Genomic DNA, 16,924 nt, shown 5'->3' with positions numbered 1-16,924 from the left:
TATCCTCTCTTGAGTACTTTGTAATTTAGTTTTAATTGCAAAGATTCTTTTTTTTCCCCAACTCTCCTTAACTCTCTGTTTTTTGCCCATTTCTATTCAGAACTTTTAAATTTCTTATTCAAAATGTTCTTTTATACTTATAAGTGATTTTTTCAAATTTTCTTCAGAATTCATTACAATTTCCTCATTTGTATTTTGTGTTTATTGTGAGGAAAGACAACAAATTTTCATTAGTTGTATTATTTTGATTCTTAATTCTGATTTCTGATAGTAATATTGCATGAATATTGTCTGCTGTTTTCTATTAATTTGGGGGGGGGGGGGAAATCCTAGACCAGCAATAACAGTTTCATAGGAGCAAAAATAAAGGATTTTGGTGGAATACCATATCCTTGGTCCATGAGCACCCTCTTCTGTTTCTCTTGTGAATTACTGATTTTTTTAATGGATGACATCTTTTTTTTTTTTTTTACACATGGAGTAGTTGATATGTCTTATAATCTTAAGATTCTCTTTTGTTTCTGCTATGCTTCTTTCCTGTCATAACCAAATTTTCAAATTTCCAAGGGCCATTTCTCCATCATCATCATCTTTGTCTTCTTATTAAGTAGTGCCTTCCCAAGATTCCACCTCTTATTCTGCTCACTTCCAAACCTTTTTCCCCCCCCCAATTCCTCAATTGTAGTTGTGTCCTGATCAATTAGGTCTATTATCAACATTTTCTCCACTCCGGATGGGAATTTATCTTCCTGAGGGTGATTTTGTGTTTTTCCACCCCAGGAGCCTGGTCCCCTTTTTTCTTTCCTGCATACACACCACCATTTCTGATCCAGAATGGGCCCCTGGATGGTTGGTGCTGCTGGATTGGGGCATTTATTTTTCTCCTTATATATAATGTTTGAAGTTTATGGTATTTTCTTTCCCCTAATTATGTTGTAGGCATGGGTTCTGGGTGGTTTTTGTTAGGGTTTTTCAGGGTTAGTGGAGAGGTTAACACTTAAATGTCAGCCTTTACAATATAGAAGCTCAGTATGTTTCAATAAATAAATTTAAGTGGATAATAATAATAAATGGACAGATCAATGGATGTATTCATGTAAACTCACAAAAGTGAAGATAGCCCTAGCTGGTTGGGCTCAGTGAATAGAGCGTTGGCCTGTGGACTAAAGGGTCCATGGTGCGATTTGGGTCAAGGGTATATGTCCGGGTTGTAGTCTTGATCCCCAGTGGGGTACATGCAGGAGGCAGACAATCTACGAATCTCTCTCATCATTGATGTTTCTATCTCTCTCGCCCTCTACCTTCCTCTCTGAAATCAATAAAAATATATTTTTTTTAAAAGTTAAGATAAACTGGAGCGGTATATTTTGAAATCCTAAGCCTATGGTTGCTTTCCAATTCTTTCTTTAAACCAGAGCTCTAGGAATATTAAAAACGAAAACGAAGATCTTCTCGGTTCATCGTCTCTTGACCTTCTAATACATCTTGAGAACACAAACCAGGGATGACTCTCTAACTCCTCAGCAGACAACATCTTCTTTGTGCTGTGCCTTCCTACCACCACCTCCTGTCACCATCTCAAGTAGATTACTCTGTCATGTTTACGTTAGCATTTCAAAAGTTCACATCTATGTTTGACAGCTTTTCCCCAAGTAGAAAATGGCCCTTGAATGCCCAAAACATTTCTTTGTGGACCAATATCTGTCAGATAATCTTGTACATTTTCTACTCAAGTTTGGTCAGATGCATTAAGGAATACATCTATTTGGAATTGTTTCTGCAATTGTATTTTTTTTATTATTAAGGACAAGCCGGTGGAATCATGGTCAATAATTTAAAAATGCAGTATAATACTGTGGTAATAAAAACCTGAGGTGAATCCGCATGATAATATGAATTGAATGTCAGTACAGTAAAATACAGCTCAGCTAGTTCTTTCCCCTATAGAAATAGTAAAGTTCCTATATGCCCATGAGAGAAGACCTCACAACCTGTATTTCCACAAAATCAAAAGAGTTTGTACTCTTTCATGTCATACAAAGAACATAAATGAACAACATTTTCTATTTTTAATCTTAGGTTTCACAGTTTACTGTTTTGTTTATTTTCCTGACTGAATGAAAAAAAAAATTATCTGATAAAGAGGGACCAGTTTGAGTCCTAATACACAGAAAAATGTCTGGAAGGATACATACTCTCAACTTTATCTTTATGTAGGAGAACTACTTGGGAGTAAAAATTGTATAACGTTTTCAGGAAAATTTAGTTCTATTTTTCAATTTGTGTTATATACATATATAAATACATATATATCAAAAAACCAATAAAGATTGGAGGAAAACATTTAAATTAGTATTAGCTATTACCATATTGTGTACTATGCATTATATCATTTGACCTAGGGAAAATTGTATGTTTCTTAGGTTCTGTTATAATAAAAAATAGCAAGAGCCTCAATTAAAAATTAAATGTAGTCCAAATAAAATAATATAGAGTTAAAGGAAATGGTCTTCCCTTCTGGTCCCTGTTCCTCTCCAATAATTAGTACTTTGTATGCTTCCAAAATTGGTCTGCTTTCCTGGCTTTGAGGAGAATTGTAAACTGCCCACCAGGATGGCCTAGACAGAACCTTATGTGAATTAACATAACCCATGCTATGGCCTGCACAGACACTGCCTCCCAGAAAAGGAACAAAGCCTGGCTTCAGTATTTGCACTCATATTATTAAATCTGTCTTTTCTAGGTTTCAAGATGCAGTAACTTTTAAATGTGAATGTGGTATTCTCCTAGTTTTTCCAGCAGAAAGATAGACAACATGAAAAAAAATGGTAAAATAATAAAATTGAAAGTCACTATCTTGGAAAAGTCTATAGAAAAAAAATCAACATAATGTAGAAGAATATAAATACAAAAATTCTGCATTCTCACTTTGTTTAAGAATTTAACACTATCCTAATGAATTCAGTGTTATAAGTATCAGTGTTTTTATTTTGAAATTATTTTAGATTTTAAGAAAATTGCAAGAACAGTGCAAAGTATTTTCACATACCTTTTGCTTAGCTTCCCCTAATGTTAACATCATTTATAATATAATTATTGAAACCAAGAACTTAATATTCATATAGACTGTGAACTAATGTACAGATCTTATTTGAATTTTGCTAATTGTGTCACTAGTGTCCCATTTCTGGTCCAAGACCCAACCCAGAATCCTACAGTGCATTTAGGCTCCCTGTCTCCAGGCTCCTCCACAGTATGACAGTACCGCAGTCTTTCTGTTTCATGACCTTGACACTTTTGAAGAGTACTGACCGGTTAATTTATAGATTGCCACAGATGTGGCTCTGTATCTGCCTAAGGGCCCAACCCACACACATAAACGATTATTCTGTGGTTGTGTTCTTAACTTGAAGGCAGCCATGCATTGATCTGGCCAACCACGTGGGTCTATTTTGAAGAAAATGAACTGAATTAGTGAATTCTTTGTGGGTTGGAATACAGAATTGGTAAACTGAGAGCTCAGGCAATAGAAGCTGCGCTTGAGATAAAAAGTAACCTAGAGCCCGGCCGGTGTGACTCAGTGGTTGAGTGGCAAGCCAAGAACCAAGAGGTCGCTGGTTGATTCCTCAGTCCTTAGTAGGGGGCATGCAGGAGGCAGCCAATCGATGTTCTGCTCTCACCTCAATGTTTCTGTCTCTGTCTTCATTCTCCCTCTCCCTTCTTCTCTCTAAAAACATATTTTTTCAAAAAGCAACATAGAGTCAAGTTTAGGGTAGACACTGCAGGACATATTCAAGTTGAGCAACAGAGGTAGCCAGCTAGTAAAAGAGAAAGAAACACAGACACAGAGATAAAGGACATAGTTTAAAAGACAAAGTAGGGCAGACAGAAGGGACTTTCTGAAATATCCTGAGTTAGTGCATCCCAGGTTCCTTACAGCTTTATTTGGGTCCTATTTCCATAAGAAATACTGACCTTGTATTCTACAAGTTTTCCAGTTGCAGCCTAAAAACTGTTTGGTTTTGTTTGTGTGAGTTAGCATAAAGGAGTCTCTATTTCCTGTAATGAAAGTGAACCTAACAAACAAACAAATAAATAAAATTTTGAAAGAGAAACTAAGTGCAAAATATACCATCGTAGCTGTGGCAGAATCCTGGCTGAACAGAATGCCTACTGAATCTTTTGATTCTATTGCAGTCTTACAAATTAATCTAGACGGTTACACTGACTTCTGCAGAAGGGATCACTGTAGGAATACCTAATCATTGAATTTGCTCCATGGTTCCCATGGCCTGAAAACAATCTCAATTAAACAGTTCTTAATGCAGCATTAACCTTGCTGATCTCAAGTGTTTATTTTTCCCTTTGCATAGTATATGTTATTCTTTCATCAGTGTGACCTTAATCATCTGTAAATTTGTCAGGTATTGTTAAATAAAGTGTTCTAAGTAACCCAGGACCTAAGAGCTCCAAACTACATGCTTGTCTGATTAAGCAAATAGTCAAAAACTGGAAATTTCTTTTCCATTTATTAGCTTTATTTTGAAAAGAAGCAATTGATTTTTGAAACTTAACTCCAAGTCCAAATAGCTCACTTTTCACAGTGAAAGATTATTCTCAAATTTTCATTATCTAAGTATACATATATTCCAGTTTATAATCTTTAAAAGTTTATTTTCTGACTTGTCTTTTTATGAGTGAAAAAAAAATATGTTTTTTTAATTACCATTCTAGCCTAGACCTTTCTTTGCTGCTCAGGAAAAATGTCATTAAAGGGAATACACACAAACACCCTTGCGCATGCACATGCAGGTGAACACGTATATATACACACATACATGTTCATATATATGAATATACATACATATAAATGCACACGCATCTATACTAATAAAAGGGTAGTATGCTAATTAGACTGGATAGACCAGGCATTTTCCATCGTCTGGTCTTCCTTCTGGACAAAGCCACGGTGACGGGGGCCAAGGAAGAGGCTGTTGGGGTGGTCAGGCTGGCAGGGGAGGGCGGTTAGGGGCGATCAGGCTGGCAGAGGAGAGCAGTTAGGGCGATCAGGCTGGCAGGGGAGGGTGGTTAGGGGCGATCAGGCCAGCACGTGAGGGTGGTTAGGGGCGATCAGGCCAGCAGGGAAGAGCAGTTAGGGCGATCAGGCTGGCAGGGGAGAGCAGTTAAGGTGATCAGGCCGGCAAGGGAGAGCAGTTGCAGTGGTTCTCAATCTTCTGGCCCTTTAAATACAGTTCCTCATGTTGTGACCCAACCATAAAATTATTTTCGTTGCTATTTCATAAATGTAATGTTGCTACTGTTATGGATTGTAACGTAAATATTTGAGTGGTTAGGGGGATCAGGCTGGCAGGCAGGTTAGCGGTTAGGAGCCAGAGGTCCTGGATTGCGAAAGGGATGTTTGACTGCTGGTTTAGGCCCGATCTCTATGGGATTGGGCTTAAACTGGCAGTCAGACATCCCCCGAGGGGTCCCAGATTGGAGAGGGTGCAGGCCAGGTTGAGGGGTACCTCCCATGCACGAATTTCGTGCACCAGACGTCTAGTGTATAATAAATACACACAGCTATTAAAATATTGGCTATAGATTTTTATACCCATTCTACCACATTTACAAATGAAGTAATGTATGTATGTGTTACTGGTTTCTTGTAACATTCATCTATCAATCCCTTGCAAATATTTAAAATGAAATAAATGGCAGCCCTTTGGAACAGATGAGTGGAGTTATAGTGTATCATTTTGTCTCAAAATTTAAGTTAAGGACCACTAATAGTTTACTTTAAAGTACAAGTGTTTATAACATATAATTTGGGGAGGCACAAATTAACAGTTCATTTTGGAAATATGAAACAAGCAGGCAAACAAACACAATATATTGATATATTAAAAAAGAAAATACATTCTCTCCAAATTCTGATGAATACTTCATGATGGCAAGAGGAAAGGATAAGTACACGTTGGCAGAACCTTTGGTGCTATAAATCTACAAAGAAAAAGAAACAATGAAATCTGTACTTCCAGAATGCAATGCTTACAATTAGTAATCTACTCAAGGAAGAGCCAAAGATAAGGAATACATGAAGAAATAGTTGATATTATAAAAGATAATTTTAAAAATTGGACTATTAAATGCTTCCATGTAACAATGCCATTAAGAAGTAAGACTAGTATCCATAAAATTAACCATATTAGGCTTTTATTCTATATTGGATATGATATTTTGTATTGTATTCATGAAATTACATTAAACTTATTTAAATATCTGTATATTCATCCATATTAATAACAAATATCCATAATATTGATTGCTGTGTTCTATACATTCTTTTACTTAAGTAAAAGGCACTTCACTGCTTGTAAATGGCACCCAATAAGTATTTGTCAAATGGATTCTTCATTTTCATAGCCAGACTCTCCAGTAACTTGAAGGATTTAGTGAAAACGATCTGGAAAATTATTCTACTTAATCTTAATTAAGTGTTATTTATGCTGTGTTAAACACAGTGTCTAAATTGATATCTAAGTTGGGTAAAATTGCTGGAACCAGAGTACAGGCATTTTAAATTCTGAGCTGTTGTTAGGGTAAAATGATTTAATACATGGAAACTCATCAGTACCTGAACCATAATAAATACCCAGCAAAAGTTTGCTCTCATTATCGTTTCAAAAGAAAAGTTTCATAAGCTACTCCACAACTCTTGTTTTGATTTTATTAAGATATATCTAACCTAAGAATTATTAAACAAAGTTATAATCTAGACTTAAAAAAAAAGAAACACTAGAAAAATTTCTTCAGTATTTAAGCTAAGTTCTAATGATAGAAACCATCGAGAAAAACAATGAAAACTTACCAGACTTCTATATGTTAAAAGAAATGTTCAGAAAAATTAAAACTTAAACAAACTTTTAACATATGTGCAATCTATGTGGTAAAGAATTACTATCCTTAATAAGTAAAGAGTTCTTATGAATTAATAAAAATTAATGAGAAATGCAGAAAAGAAAAAAATAATTGTCCAAAGATGGACAAATGAAAAATGTTCAAACTAACTAGAAATCCAAGAAAGGTAATTTAAAACAGCTATGAGTTGCCATTTAAAAAAATGATTTGATTGATTTTCAAAATAATGACACATAATTCTTTATCTGCATATCTAGAATTCAAAAGCACAAAAAACTGCTTTTTTTAAACTTATTTGGCAGCAAAACAGAACCTAATCTGGACACAATGGCAGCAAACCAGTGCAAACTGATATGAAGTAGTCATTTATGCCTCCTAGTGTAAATCATGTAATTTTGGCTGTACACATACTCATGTTTTGATTATAAAGTGCTTCCAGACGCTGCTTGGAGTGCTATAAATTAGAAATCATTTGCATCATGTTAACTTTCTAAAATTGGAGAAATACTGAATTTCAAAACCTATCTCTGTCCCTAAAAGTTTTGGATGGGGAATTACGTACCTGTGTTTAATTTGATGGCACAGAGAAACAAAGTCACTCAGTGAGATGATAAATTGGTTCTCTTTTGTGAGTGTGAAGGTAGTAATCTGGCTGTATATCAAAAGCCATGAAAGAATACATGCCCTTTAATCCCAAATCCTATCTCTGGGAATTTGTCATTGCTAAATTACCAGGAAAGTGATGACAGATTGAAGTTTTAATAAATCCAACACAGATGATATGTAATAGGTAAAGACTGGACAGTCCCATTGTTCAATAATAAAACGCTGCTGGATTACGAAGACTGGTCATACCACAGACTACGAGACTGCCACTTTAAAAGTGATGTTGTTAAGTAACATTTATTTATGTTGAGAGATGCCCTTGATAGTTTGTTAAATAGAAGTAGGCTATAAAAATAATATGTACTCTAGGATTTACTTTCTTAAAAATAGTATTTGCATGTATAAAGAATATTCATCAAAATATTAATGATGATTATCCTGGATGGAGGGATTGCAAGTGATTCTAGTTTTTTTATAACTCTACTTCGCAGTCAATATGTATTACATATTAATAAGCAAAAAGGCTCCGTGTGTCATGAAGCAAAGCCTGGTTTTCAAAGAGCCTGCTTTTTCCTATAGTAGCATTTAGGGCATTGTTGCTATTTTAAATATATGTGAATTAAAATTACCCATGGAGAATTGGAAATATGAACCACATTGCCAAGGAAAATGTGTGTAGAATTTTAGACTTTATGAAAATATGCCCAAAAGAGTATTGGCAGTACTCAAAATCTGACCCATGTGGAGAGAACAGCAAGCTAACCATCTTGACTAGTGGGATATCGATTGAGAATTTATAATGTCTGTGTTACATTCACCAGAAAAAAATATTTGCTATCTTCAGAAATATATTTTCAAAATATGATCTTTATTCTGAAACTATCCTTTTAACAATACACATAAATAAGAAAGCCGTATGCCCTTCCAGGAAAGCAGTGTGCCTTCTGTATTGCCTTAGTGGTGATAGCTTGAGGACGTGCCATCCTACTGCTTGGCGTGGGATAAACAGCTAGACGCAGCAGTACATCTGCAGAGAAGAGAACTCTGTGTTTTAACTGCCAATTTTCAAGTCAGTGCTTCTAATGGTTCCTAAAATATGTGTCTGAAATTTGGTGCTGACTCTGAATGCTTTATTCCACTTTGGTAGATTATTTCTGCAATTCACGAACAGTTAAATTATATTACTTTTTATTAGAAATGGTGATGTATGTTACTTATTTACTAAAAGAAATAACTTTTTATTTTTCAGAGCTTCCATATGGCTGGGAAAAAATCGATGATCCCATATATGGCACTTATTATGTTGAGTAAGTCTCCAAGTATGATATTAACTTGTTATTAATGTGTCGTGAAATTGTGTTAGTATTTCATTTATGAAGCATGTGTGGCTAACAGTCCCTTTATTTCCCTTTCATCTTACTTTGAAGTATCCACAAAGAACCTAGCAGCACTAGCTAGCTATTTCTTGCCTCTTCCAGCTGGCTAATTTGTCATTCTTTTTCTTTGACTCAAGATTTTAAAACACCAATTGGAAAAGTGTGTTTCATCTTGTCCTCTAAATGAGTGATAATTAAAGATATCAAAGTAAATGCCTTTCATTTTGCAATCAAAATGTTGGGAGCTGACCGGAGGTGTAGAAGAGATGTTCTATTAAACCAGATTTCAAAGACTATTAAATGAAGCAGCCATATTTTCCATTCAAAGGAAAAAATAAACTTTAGATGTTTGTTCACTTTTAAAATCCCATTTCAAATCAATAGTATTCTTTCTGTAGATTGGATTTCTATATTATTGGAGGCTGCATTGCCTTAATGTATTCTGGCATAATATGAGTTATCCCCTCTATGAATCCTTTTATTCAAAATAAAGCCCCTATTTAGGATTAGACTGCATACATATTTTTTTTTGGGGGGGGGGAGAAATCAAGTAATATTCATAATTTTCAAAAGTTAAATATGTGACTTACTTTTCCAGAATCCCCTTTTCTGATAGAAAACATTTCTATTATATATTGTGTAATGTTGTTTATGTTATTTGGGTAAACAACAAAGTTTACATTTTTCTTATGAGATGTATACTTTCCAAGAAGTGCAAAGGTTGGAAAACAAAAGACATTCACATTATTTATCAAGATCAAACTCTGTTTTCTCCAATCACATTCTGTTTTAAAATAATAATCTAGATTGTCAAGGGTTATAAATTTTTTTATTGATTTCTGAGAGGAAGAGAAAGGGAAAAAGAGATAGAAACATCAATGATGAGAGAATCATTGATCAGCTGCCCCCTACATGCCCCACCCTGGGGATCAAGCCCAGTACTGGGAATTGAACTGTGACCTCCTAATTCATAAGCCGATGCTCAACCACTGAGCCATGCCGGCCGGGCAAAGGTTATAAATTGACTGCATTATTGCTAAATTGTTTTTGTAACAATATTCAAACAGTTACTGGGTTTTTAATAGGCATCAAACCCTTCCGTGTGCTAGGGATGTATAGATGAATAAGACCCATGTTCTCCCTGCCCTTGAGCATCTTCCTTACCAACACTGATCTTGAATACTTTGACCCACCATTTTCATTTGGAAAAGTCCCAATTTTGATACCACAATCAGTCATTTTCAGTCAAAGAGAATTTATTACCTCATTTTGCCACACCTTCTAACATAGTATCTAATATCACGTGGACGCTCAATAGATGAAAAAAGTAAGATTAAATACAAGGAGCTATCTTTAATTGCAAAAATAAAGGGAAATCACTTTTAAAGTGTTTAAAACCCCTAAGTCCCACTACATTGCTAACCAATTACAGTATACAAATATTTTAATAATAATGTATCTGCAGTTTCTGGGTGCATTTACCAGCATTAAATGTTTCCACTAAATGCTGGCTTGTCTCACTTCACTGAAGCGGACTGTACTGTGCCAACGCTTATTCCACCTGAAATCCAACGCAGTTTCACATGAGGAAAGGGAACTGAGGTAGCTGACATGCCAGATCTCATCTTCAATACACTTCCTTGCAAAATTCAGAGAATAAGAACATTTTCCTTAATCAAGATATTGGCAAACTCCATAAAAAGCCAGAATGCAAATATTTGGGGGAGAGAGAGGAGGAGGGGGGCATATGGTCTCTGTCACAATTACTCAATTCAACCATTGTAACCTGAAAGCAACCATAGATGTCATTTAAATTAATGGGCATAGCTATGTGTTAGTAAAACTTTATTTATAAAACCAATCAGCTGGCTGAATTTGACCTGCAGAGCATAGTTTTCTGACCCTTGCCTTATTCTAATTCTTCCGTTTTTCCATGTCTTCCTCAACTCCTTTTGAGCTGCCATCCAAAGTAGGAAACAATATTTAACTCAAACCTCTCTTCTCTGCTCTAATTATCTGTCATAGAAGTGAGACATCCATATATCAGAAAACAAGGCTTCCTACTTTCTTGATCATTGAGGTGTGTGTTCTTCAAGCAAAGATATGCTGCTGGTTTGTAGTTAATTATTGAATTGGACATCGACCATAACTCTAAAAGAAAATTGTCCTCATTATCATTATACTTCAAATGGTTATCCTTTAGTTTGTTTTTGCTTAAATCATATCTCTCTCTACATTTCTCCACTTCATCTTTTGGGTATCACCACCATAATTAAGAAATTATTTCTATTTTAATCAGCCATGTCCTATGTTAGGTCAGACTGGCATTTAACAGTTTCAGATTCCAAATAATAGCTGAGATCATCATACAGGTGAGTCTAATAGTTTAATGTCCCTCAAATTGCATCCAGTTCTATTACTATCAATACCAGTGTGAGCATTATCAGGCCAAGCAGAAACTTGAGATCAATCATTCATGCAAATGTAAAGGTAATTTTAATTAGAGTTATACCCCACTATTTCTTAAAGACATCTTTTGGAAAAAATTAATCAGAATATTTGAAATACTTCAATTTACTTTATATAATGTTACTTGAAATGAGAGATATTTTACACCACAACAAAGATACTTTGTCCATTGCCGAAACCGGTTTGGCTCAGTGGATAGAGCGTCGGCCTGCAGACTGAAAGGTCCCAGGTTCGATTCCGGTCAAGGGCATGTACCTGAGTTGCGGGCACATCCCCAGTAGGAGATGTGTAGGAGGCAGCTGATCGATGTTTCTAACTCTCTATCTCTCTCCCTTCCTCTCTGTTAAAAATCAATAAAATATATTTTTTAAAAAAGATACTTTGTCCATTTGAATTGGACTATGCCAGTCTACATGGCTTGTCTTACTTGTTCAAAAAATGTGAATCTCATCTTTAAGACAGTTATTTTCACAAGGTATAGTGGTTCTGAATAATAGTTTTGTTTGTGAAATCTACATGAATAGATATGTGAATATTGTAGTTATCCCTTTTGGTCCATAGAATATTTTTGTTGGAAAAAGTCTAATTTCTTATAGTTACCTTATAAAGAGAAAAAAAAACAGTAACTGTCTAGTTTAAGTTGCTGTATCAAGTTTATAGTGTAAATATTATCAATATAAAATATAATATGCCTAGATTAAGACAGTTTACAATTGAAGTGATAACATTAAATTCAGTATCTTAAATAACCATACATTTTCATTCACAACTTTAATAATTAGTTAATGTTAGCCCTGGCTAGTTTGGCTCAGTGGATAGAGCATCAGACCTCGGACTGAAGGGTCCTGGGTTTGATTCCGGTCAAGGGTACTCCTGCTCGGGTATGTGCAGGAGGCAACCAATCTATGTGTCTCTCTCATATCGGTGTTTCTCCCTGTCTCTCCCTCTGCCTTCTGCTCTTTCTAAAAATCAATGGAAAAATATCCTCAAGTGAGGATTTAAAAAAATATATATTTAGTTATAATGTTTATAAGCCAAGGTTGTCTTTATGACAAACCTATAATCAAGAAAATGTTGATTCCCTAATACTGTTGATGATGGATGGTGGATTCTCTGCAGAACTATCATTTTTGATGTTTAATTATACCCCCATTTATGCAATTGAATGTGCTACTTACAAAATATGAAAAACATTTCACCTCCCACCCAGTGACAAAAAAGCCTGTGCGAGGACATTAGAAGTCCAGCTTTGAGGTCACTCTCTTCAATGGACTGACAGCTAGGAGCAGAAGTTGCAGAGTGGGCTCTTTGTCACCGGCAGGGCACGTCAGGTTGAAATCTGTCTGTGCCTCCGGCGCAGTTACATGGACACTTATTTTCCTGTCAGCCACAGCCTGGCAGATAGGAATTCCAGCAATCAATAGCAGGAAAGTGTTTATACAACTTGAAACTGAAAAACCTAGATTGAATAGCTTTCAACCACTATTACTGACTTTACCTTCCTGAGCCATAATTCTGTCCTGGGCAAAGTCAATGTTAGAGTTGCAGGTTTAATATATTTAAAAGTCAGAAAAGTTATCCTCTTCATCATAGCACCAAAATAGTTAACATTTACTGTATACCAAGAATGTGCCAGGAACTGGGCTGGTGCTCAAGTATCTTTACCACAGTTATTTATCATCCTTTCTCTAGTGATGGGGAGGTAAATTGTCCTAAGTGTACATTGAGCAAACTGGCTGAAGAAGTTAAGGAACTCACCCAGTATCACACAGTACAGAGAGGAATGGTCCTAGTTTGCACCCGGGCAGTCTGACTGTAGAGCCCAGATTCCAACCTCCGCTCAAAATGTCTCCCACAAATTTAGTGTTCATAATCCATCATGGTGCAAACAAGCCTCAGGCTCATTACTGGAGGAGAATGAGGGGTCACTGGGGAAAGTCTCCTCTCTGGCTCCCATCGAATACGTGTCTCAGCGGGATGTCCTGCAATGGGCAGTCGTGCTGTGCACAGCCTGTGAGACCAGCTTCTGACCCAAGCATTCTGAGCCGTGTGCTCCGCTGCCCACTACTTCCGAGGGCTCTGGACAGCTTGGCCACTGGGAGCAAGATTTGCAAGATTTGAACAAGGTGGAGGCCATCATGTGGACCTTAACATAAGAATATCAACACTCATTTGGATCAGTAGCAGCATCCACACAGCTCTGTATGTTAGAGAACAGTGGGCCCTACTCATCTATTTCATTTACATCTTCTCTTATTTCATTTACAGACAGAGCAGACGGACCAAGTTTCTACTCCATGTACCAGCAAAGAGACGTTAGCCCAATTTTTCCTGACAGACACCAAACCCATGATAGTACAGCACTTAGCAACATCTTAAAATGTCCTCAGTTGCTAACCAGAAATGTAACTGTCATTGCTCATACAGAAAGGGAAAATGTTTTAATGGGGAAAAAAAAAAAACCCTGCAAAATGTAGCGTTGAACAGCTGTGACTTTTGTACAAAAGTGGTTTCCCCTCCCCTTTTGTGAAATTATGTCTGCTGGGTACATTTGGGTTTCAACGGCAGCTACACAATTTGCTTAACTAGCTGGTCCCGAAGATACAATTTCCTGGAACAGCTTTCATGCAATGCTGCCTCCTCTGGCACAGACGGAGAGGCAAACTGTGTCACCACAGTTAAAACGATCGTGGTGACTGGCAGATGTGGTTTTCATGTAAAAGTTTTACAGGTTTTTCGTGTGATGTCACACATCTGCTACTATACAACGCTATTTGTGTGCAATTCCAGCAAGTCTGAAAAACACTGCAAACTATCTTCAATGTAGCATTAAATGTAAAAAGAAAATCATATCCACTTCATGATTAATAGTAAGTATTCGTCATGAGGTAGCAAGTTGGAAAGTGGTTAGAGAGGATTTTAACTCAATATCATGTCTTAAGAATGTTTCTCTTCCTCATGCCTTTGAGAGATTTTCTAAATTTTCCCAAGAAAAAACTTTCTTAACTTTATAATTTTTTAAGTCACAACTGTAAAACATTTCCACTTAGAAATAAACAGAAAAGGATAGCCTTTTAATTTTTCAGTTGTTCTTAGAGAGTTTTTTCTATACTGAGAGTTAATTTTTCAAATTTTTAGTTTTTCCTTTCAATCTTCAAAGACTAGCAAACTTTTTTTGATGCTGTTTAAACAACTAGAGGCTTGGTGCACAAGATTCGTGCATGGGTAGTGTCCCTAGGCCTCCCCGCCTCCCTGCCTCCTCCTTCCCTCGCTCCCTCAGAGCCCTGCCACCGCTGCTGGTTGCCCGCCATATTCCGTGCCACCTCCTGGTGGTCAGCACATGTCATAGTGAGTGATTGAACCTCCGCTCTCCCGGTCAAACTCCCAAAGGGACAATTTGCATATTAGGCTTTTATATATAGGTTATTTAACAAAGAATTTCTCCCCTGCACCAATTTCCTCCCCACAAGTTTATGTAATAGAAGATGCTAAACTGAAGTGGCATTTTTGGTGAAGTTGCTCAATGACTTTCTGTGCTAAAGTGAGCTCTAAATTCTGTAAACAGCATTTGGTCGTATCAGTTATTATCACTTAGTGTCCAAGAGTATGGGCTGCAGTTTCATTGTATGTCAGCCCCACAGCTTCCCAGCTGTGAGATTCAGAGCAGACAGGTTACTGAGAAGGAGAAGGAAGATGAGAGGTAAGGGATATTATGTGCCAAGTAGTATTCTAAATGCTTAACATATACTAGCTCATTTAACCCTCACATTAAAACCTATGAAGTTTGTATTATTATCACCATTTTATAGATAAGGAAACTGAGGTATGGAAATTTTTACCAGTTCTAAATGATGGAGGTAGAATTTGGACCTAGACAGTCTCATTCCACAGGTGGTGTTTAGCACTTTACTCGGGTATATAGTTAGTGCTCCAATAAATGCCAGTTATTTTTTCTTCTTTGTCCCAGTGACATCGATAAGACCTTTCCTTGTGGCATTACTGCTTTTCGAGTTCTTTCATGATTACAGCAACCCCCACCAAATGAACAATTCTAAGAAACAAAGTTGACTTGTAGGAAACATTTTTTTACTGTACTGTCATGTTCAGAGTGTACCATATTGAATAAAGAATAATGTTTCTTTAGATTTAGTGATAATTGCATAAGCCCAATGCAAGAGATAAAGCAAGGACTGGAGAGGGTGTTGTCTCTGTGTCTACCACAGAGGGGAGGTTTCAGGGTAATTCCTAAGGAAGTTATTTTTGTCATAATTATCTATCCTATGTATCATCTAATGCACCGGGGGATTTGTGATGATAGTAGCAGGAATTGTAATATTCGAGGCACTATTTCACTTGCACTGTGCTTTCCCATCCCTCATCCCAATTGACAATCATGGCCAGTGAGTAAGGATGAAGCTGTCTAAAGCCAGATATAGCTAAGAAGGACCTTTCATTAGAGTAGCTATGTTCTTATATTAATACTAGAGGCCTGGTGCACAAATTCGTGCATGGGTGGGGTCCCTCGGCCTGGCTGGCAATTGAGGCCTATTGGGGGGGAGGGACCCCAGGAGGTTAGCTGGCCAGCAGGGAGTGGCCATGGGCAGTTGGTCGGCTGGCCCCACCCCCAATCAGGGTGGGGGGACTGGCTGGTCCCCCCATCAATTGGGGTTAGGGCTGGCTGGGGGAGGGGCCACATGAGGTTGCAGGGGCGCCTATCAGGGCCCAGATCAGGTCAGTTGGCCACTGCAGTGTGCATCATAGCGACCGGTCATTCTGATCATCCCATTCATTCCAGTCATTCTGTCGTTTGGTCACTGGGTTTATATATATATATAGATAACATGTTTATACTTTACAAAGTATTTTCTCATATCGATTAAACAAGCACAACTCAGTTAACTTCACAGTTGAACAAAAGGATCATGTCAAAATAGTATAGGTGCTCTTATCTCTAACTGAATGACAATTAGCTCTTTCTTGCTGATTCATTAGATTTACATTTTACCTCCCTTATAGCTAACCCAGGCCAATTTCAGTTTGTGGCATCATTCCTTGCAAATAAGTAGTCAGGCTTCATAAGTGACAGCTCTCCTGGCTCCACACACATGCTCTTTATACTACACTAGAAGCCCAGTGCACAAAATTTGTGCACTCGGCGGGGAGGGGGGGAGCTGTCCCTCAGCCTGGCCTGCGCCCTCTCACAGTCTGGGAGCCCTCAAGGGATGTCTGACTGATGGCTTAGGCCCACTGGGAAGCAGGCCTAAACCATCAGTCAGACATCCTTAGCGCTGCCACAGAGGCAGGAAAGGCTCCCACCACCGCTGCTGCATCTAGTGAGCCCGGCTACTGGCTGAGCAGCGCCCCCGCTGTGGAAATACACTGATCACCAGCGGCAGCTCCTGTGTTGAGCGTCTGCCCCTGGTGGTCAGTGCACATCATAGCAACCAGTTGTTCCGTGGTTTGGTCGATTTGCATATTAGACTTTTATACCTGCAGGATGAGGCCAAAACCGGCTCTCCAACATCCCCCGAGGGGTCCCAGATTGTGAGAGG

At 37.4% G+C, this 16,924-nt stretch overlaps 1 protein-coding gene across 3 annotated transcripts in view; it reads left to right on the top strand.

Moving 5' to 3' along the window:
• Positions 1-16,924, top strand: part of MAGI2 (membrane associated guanylate kinase, WW and PDZ domain containing 2) — a 1,072,297-nt gene that overhangs the window by 880,474 nt on the left and 174,899 nt on the right. For all 3 annotated transcript variants that reach the window (XM_015571231.1, XM_015571230.1, XM_015571232.1), the window contains one exon: positions 8,777-8,834. In XM_015571231.1, coding sequence (XP_015426717.1) covers positions 8,777-8,834 — 58 coding nt within the window. The remainder of the gene's footprint in view (positions 1-8,776; positions 8,835-16,924) is intronic.

Source organism: Myotis davidii, unplaced genomic scaffold (assembly GCF_000327345.1).
Source record: "Myotis davidii unplaced genomic scaffold, ASM32734v1 scaffold125, whole genome shotgun sequence".
In the NCBI taxonomy this organism is placed as follows: Eukaryota; Metazoa; Chordata; class Mammalia; order Chiroptera; family Vespertilionidae; genus Myotis; species Myotis davidii.
This window is presented reverse-complemented; position numbering and strand designations above follow the sequence as displayed.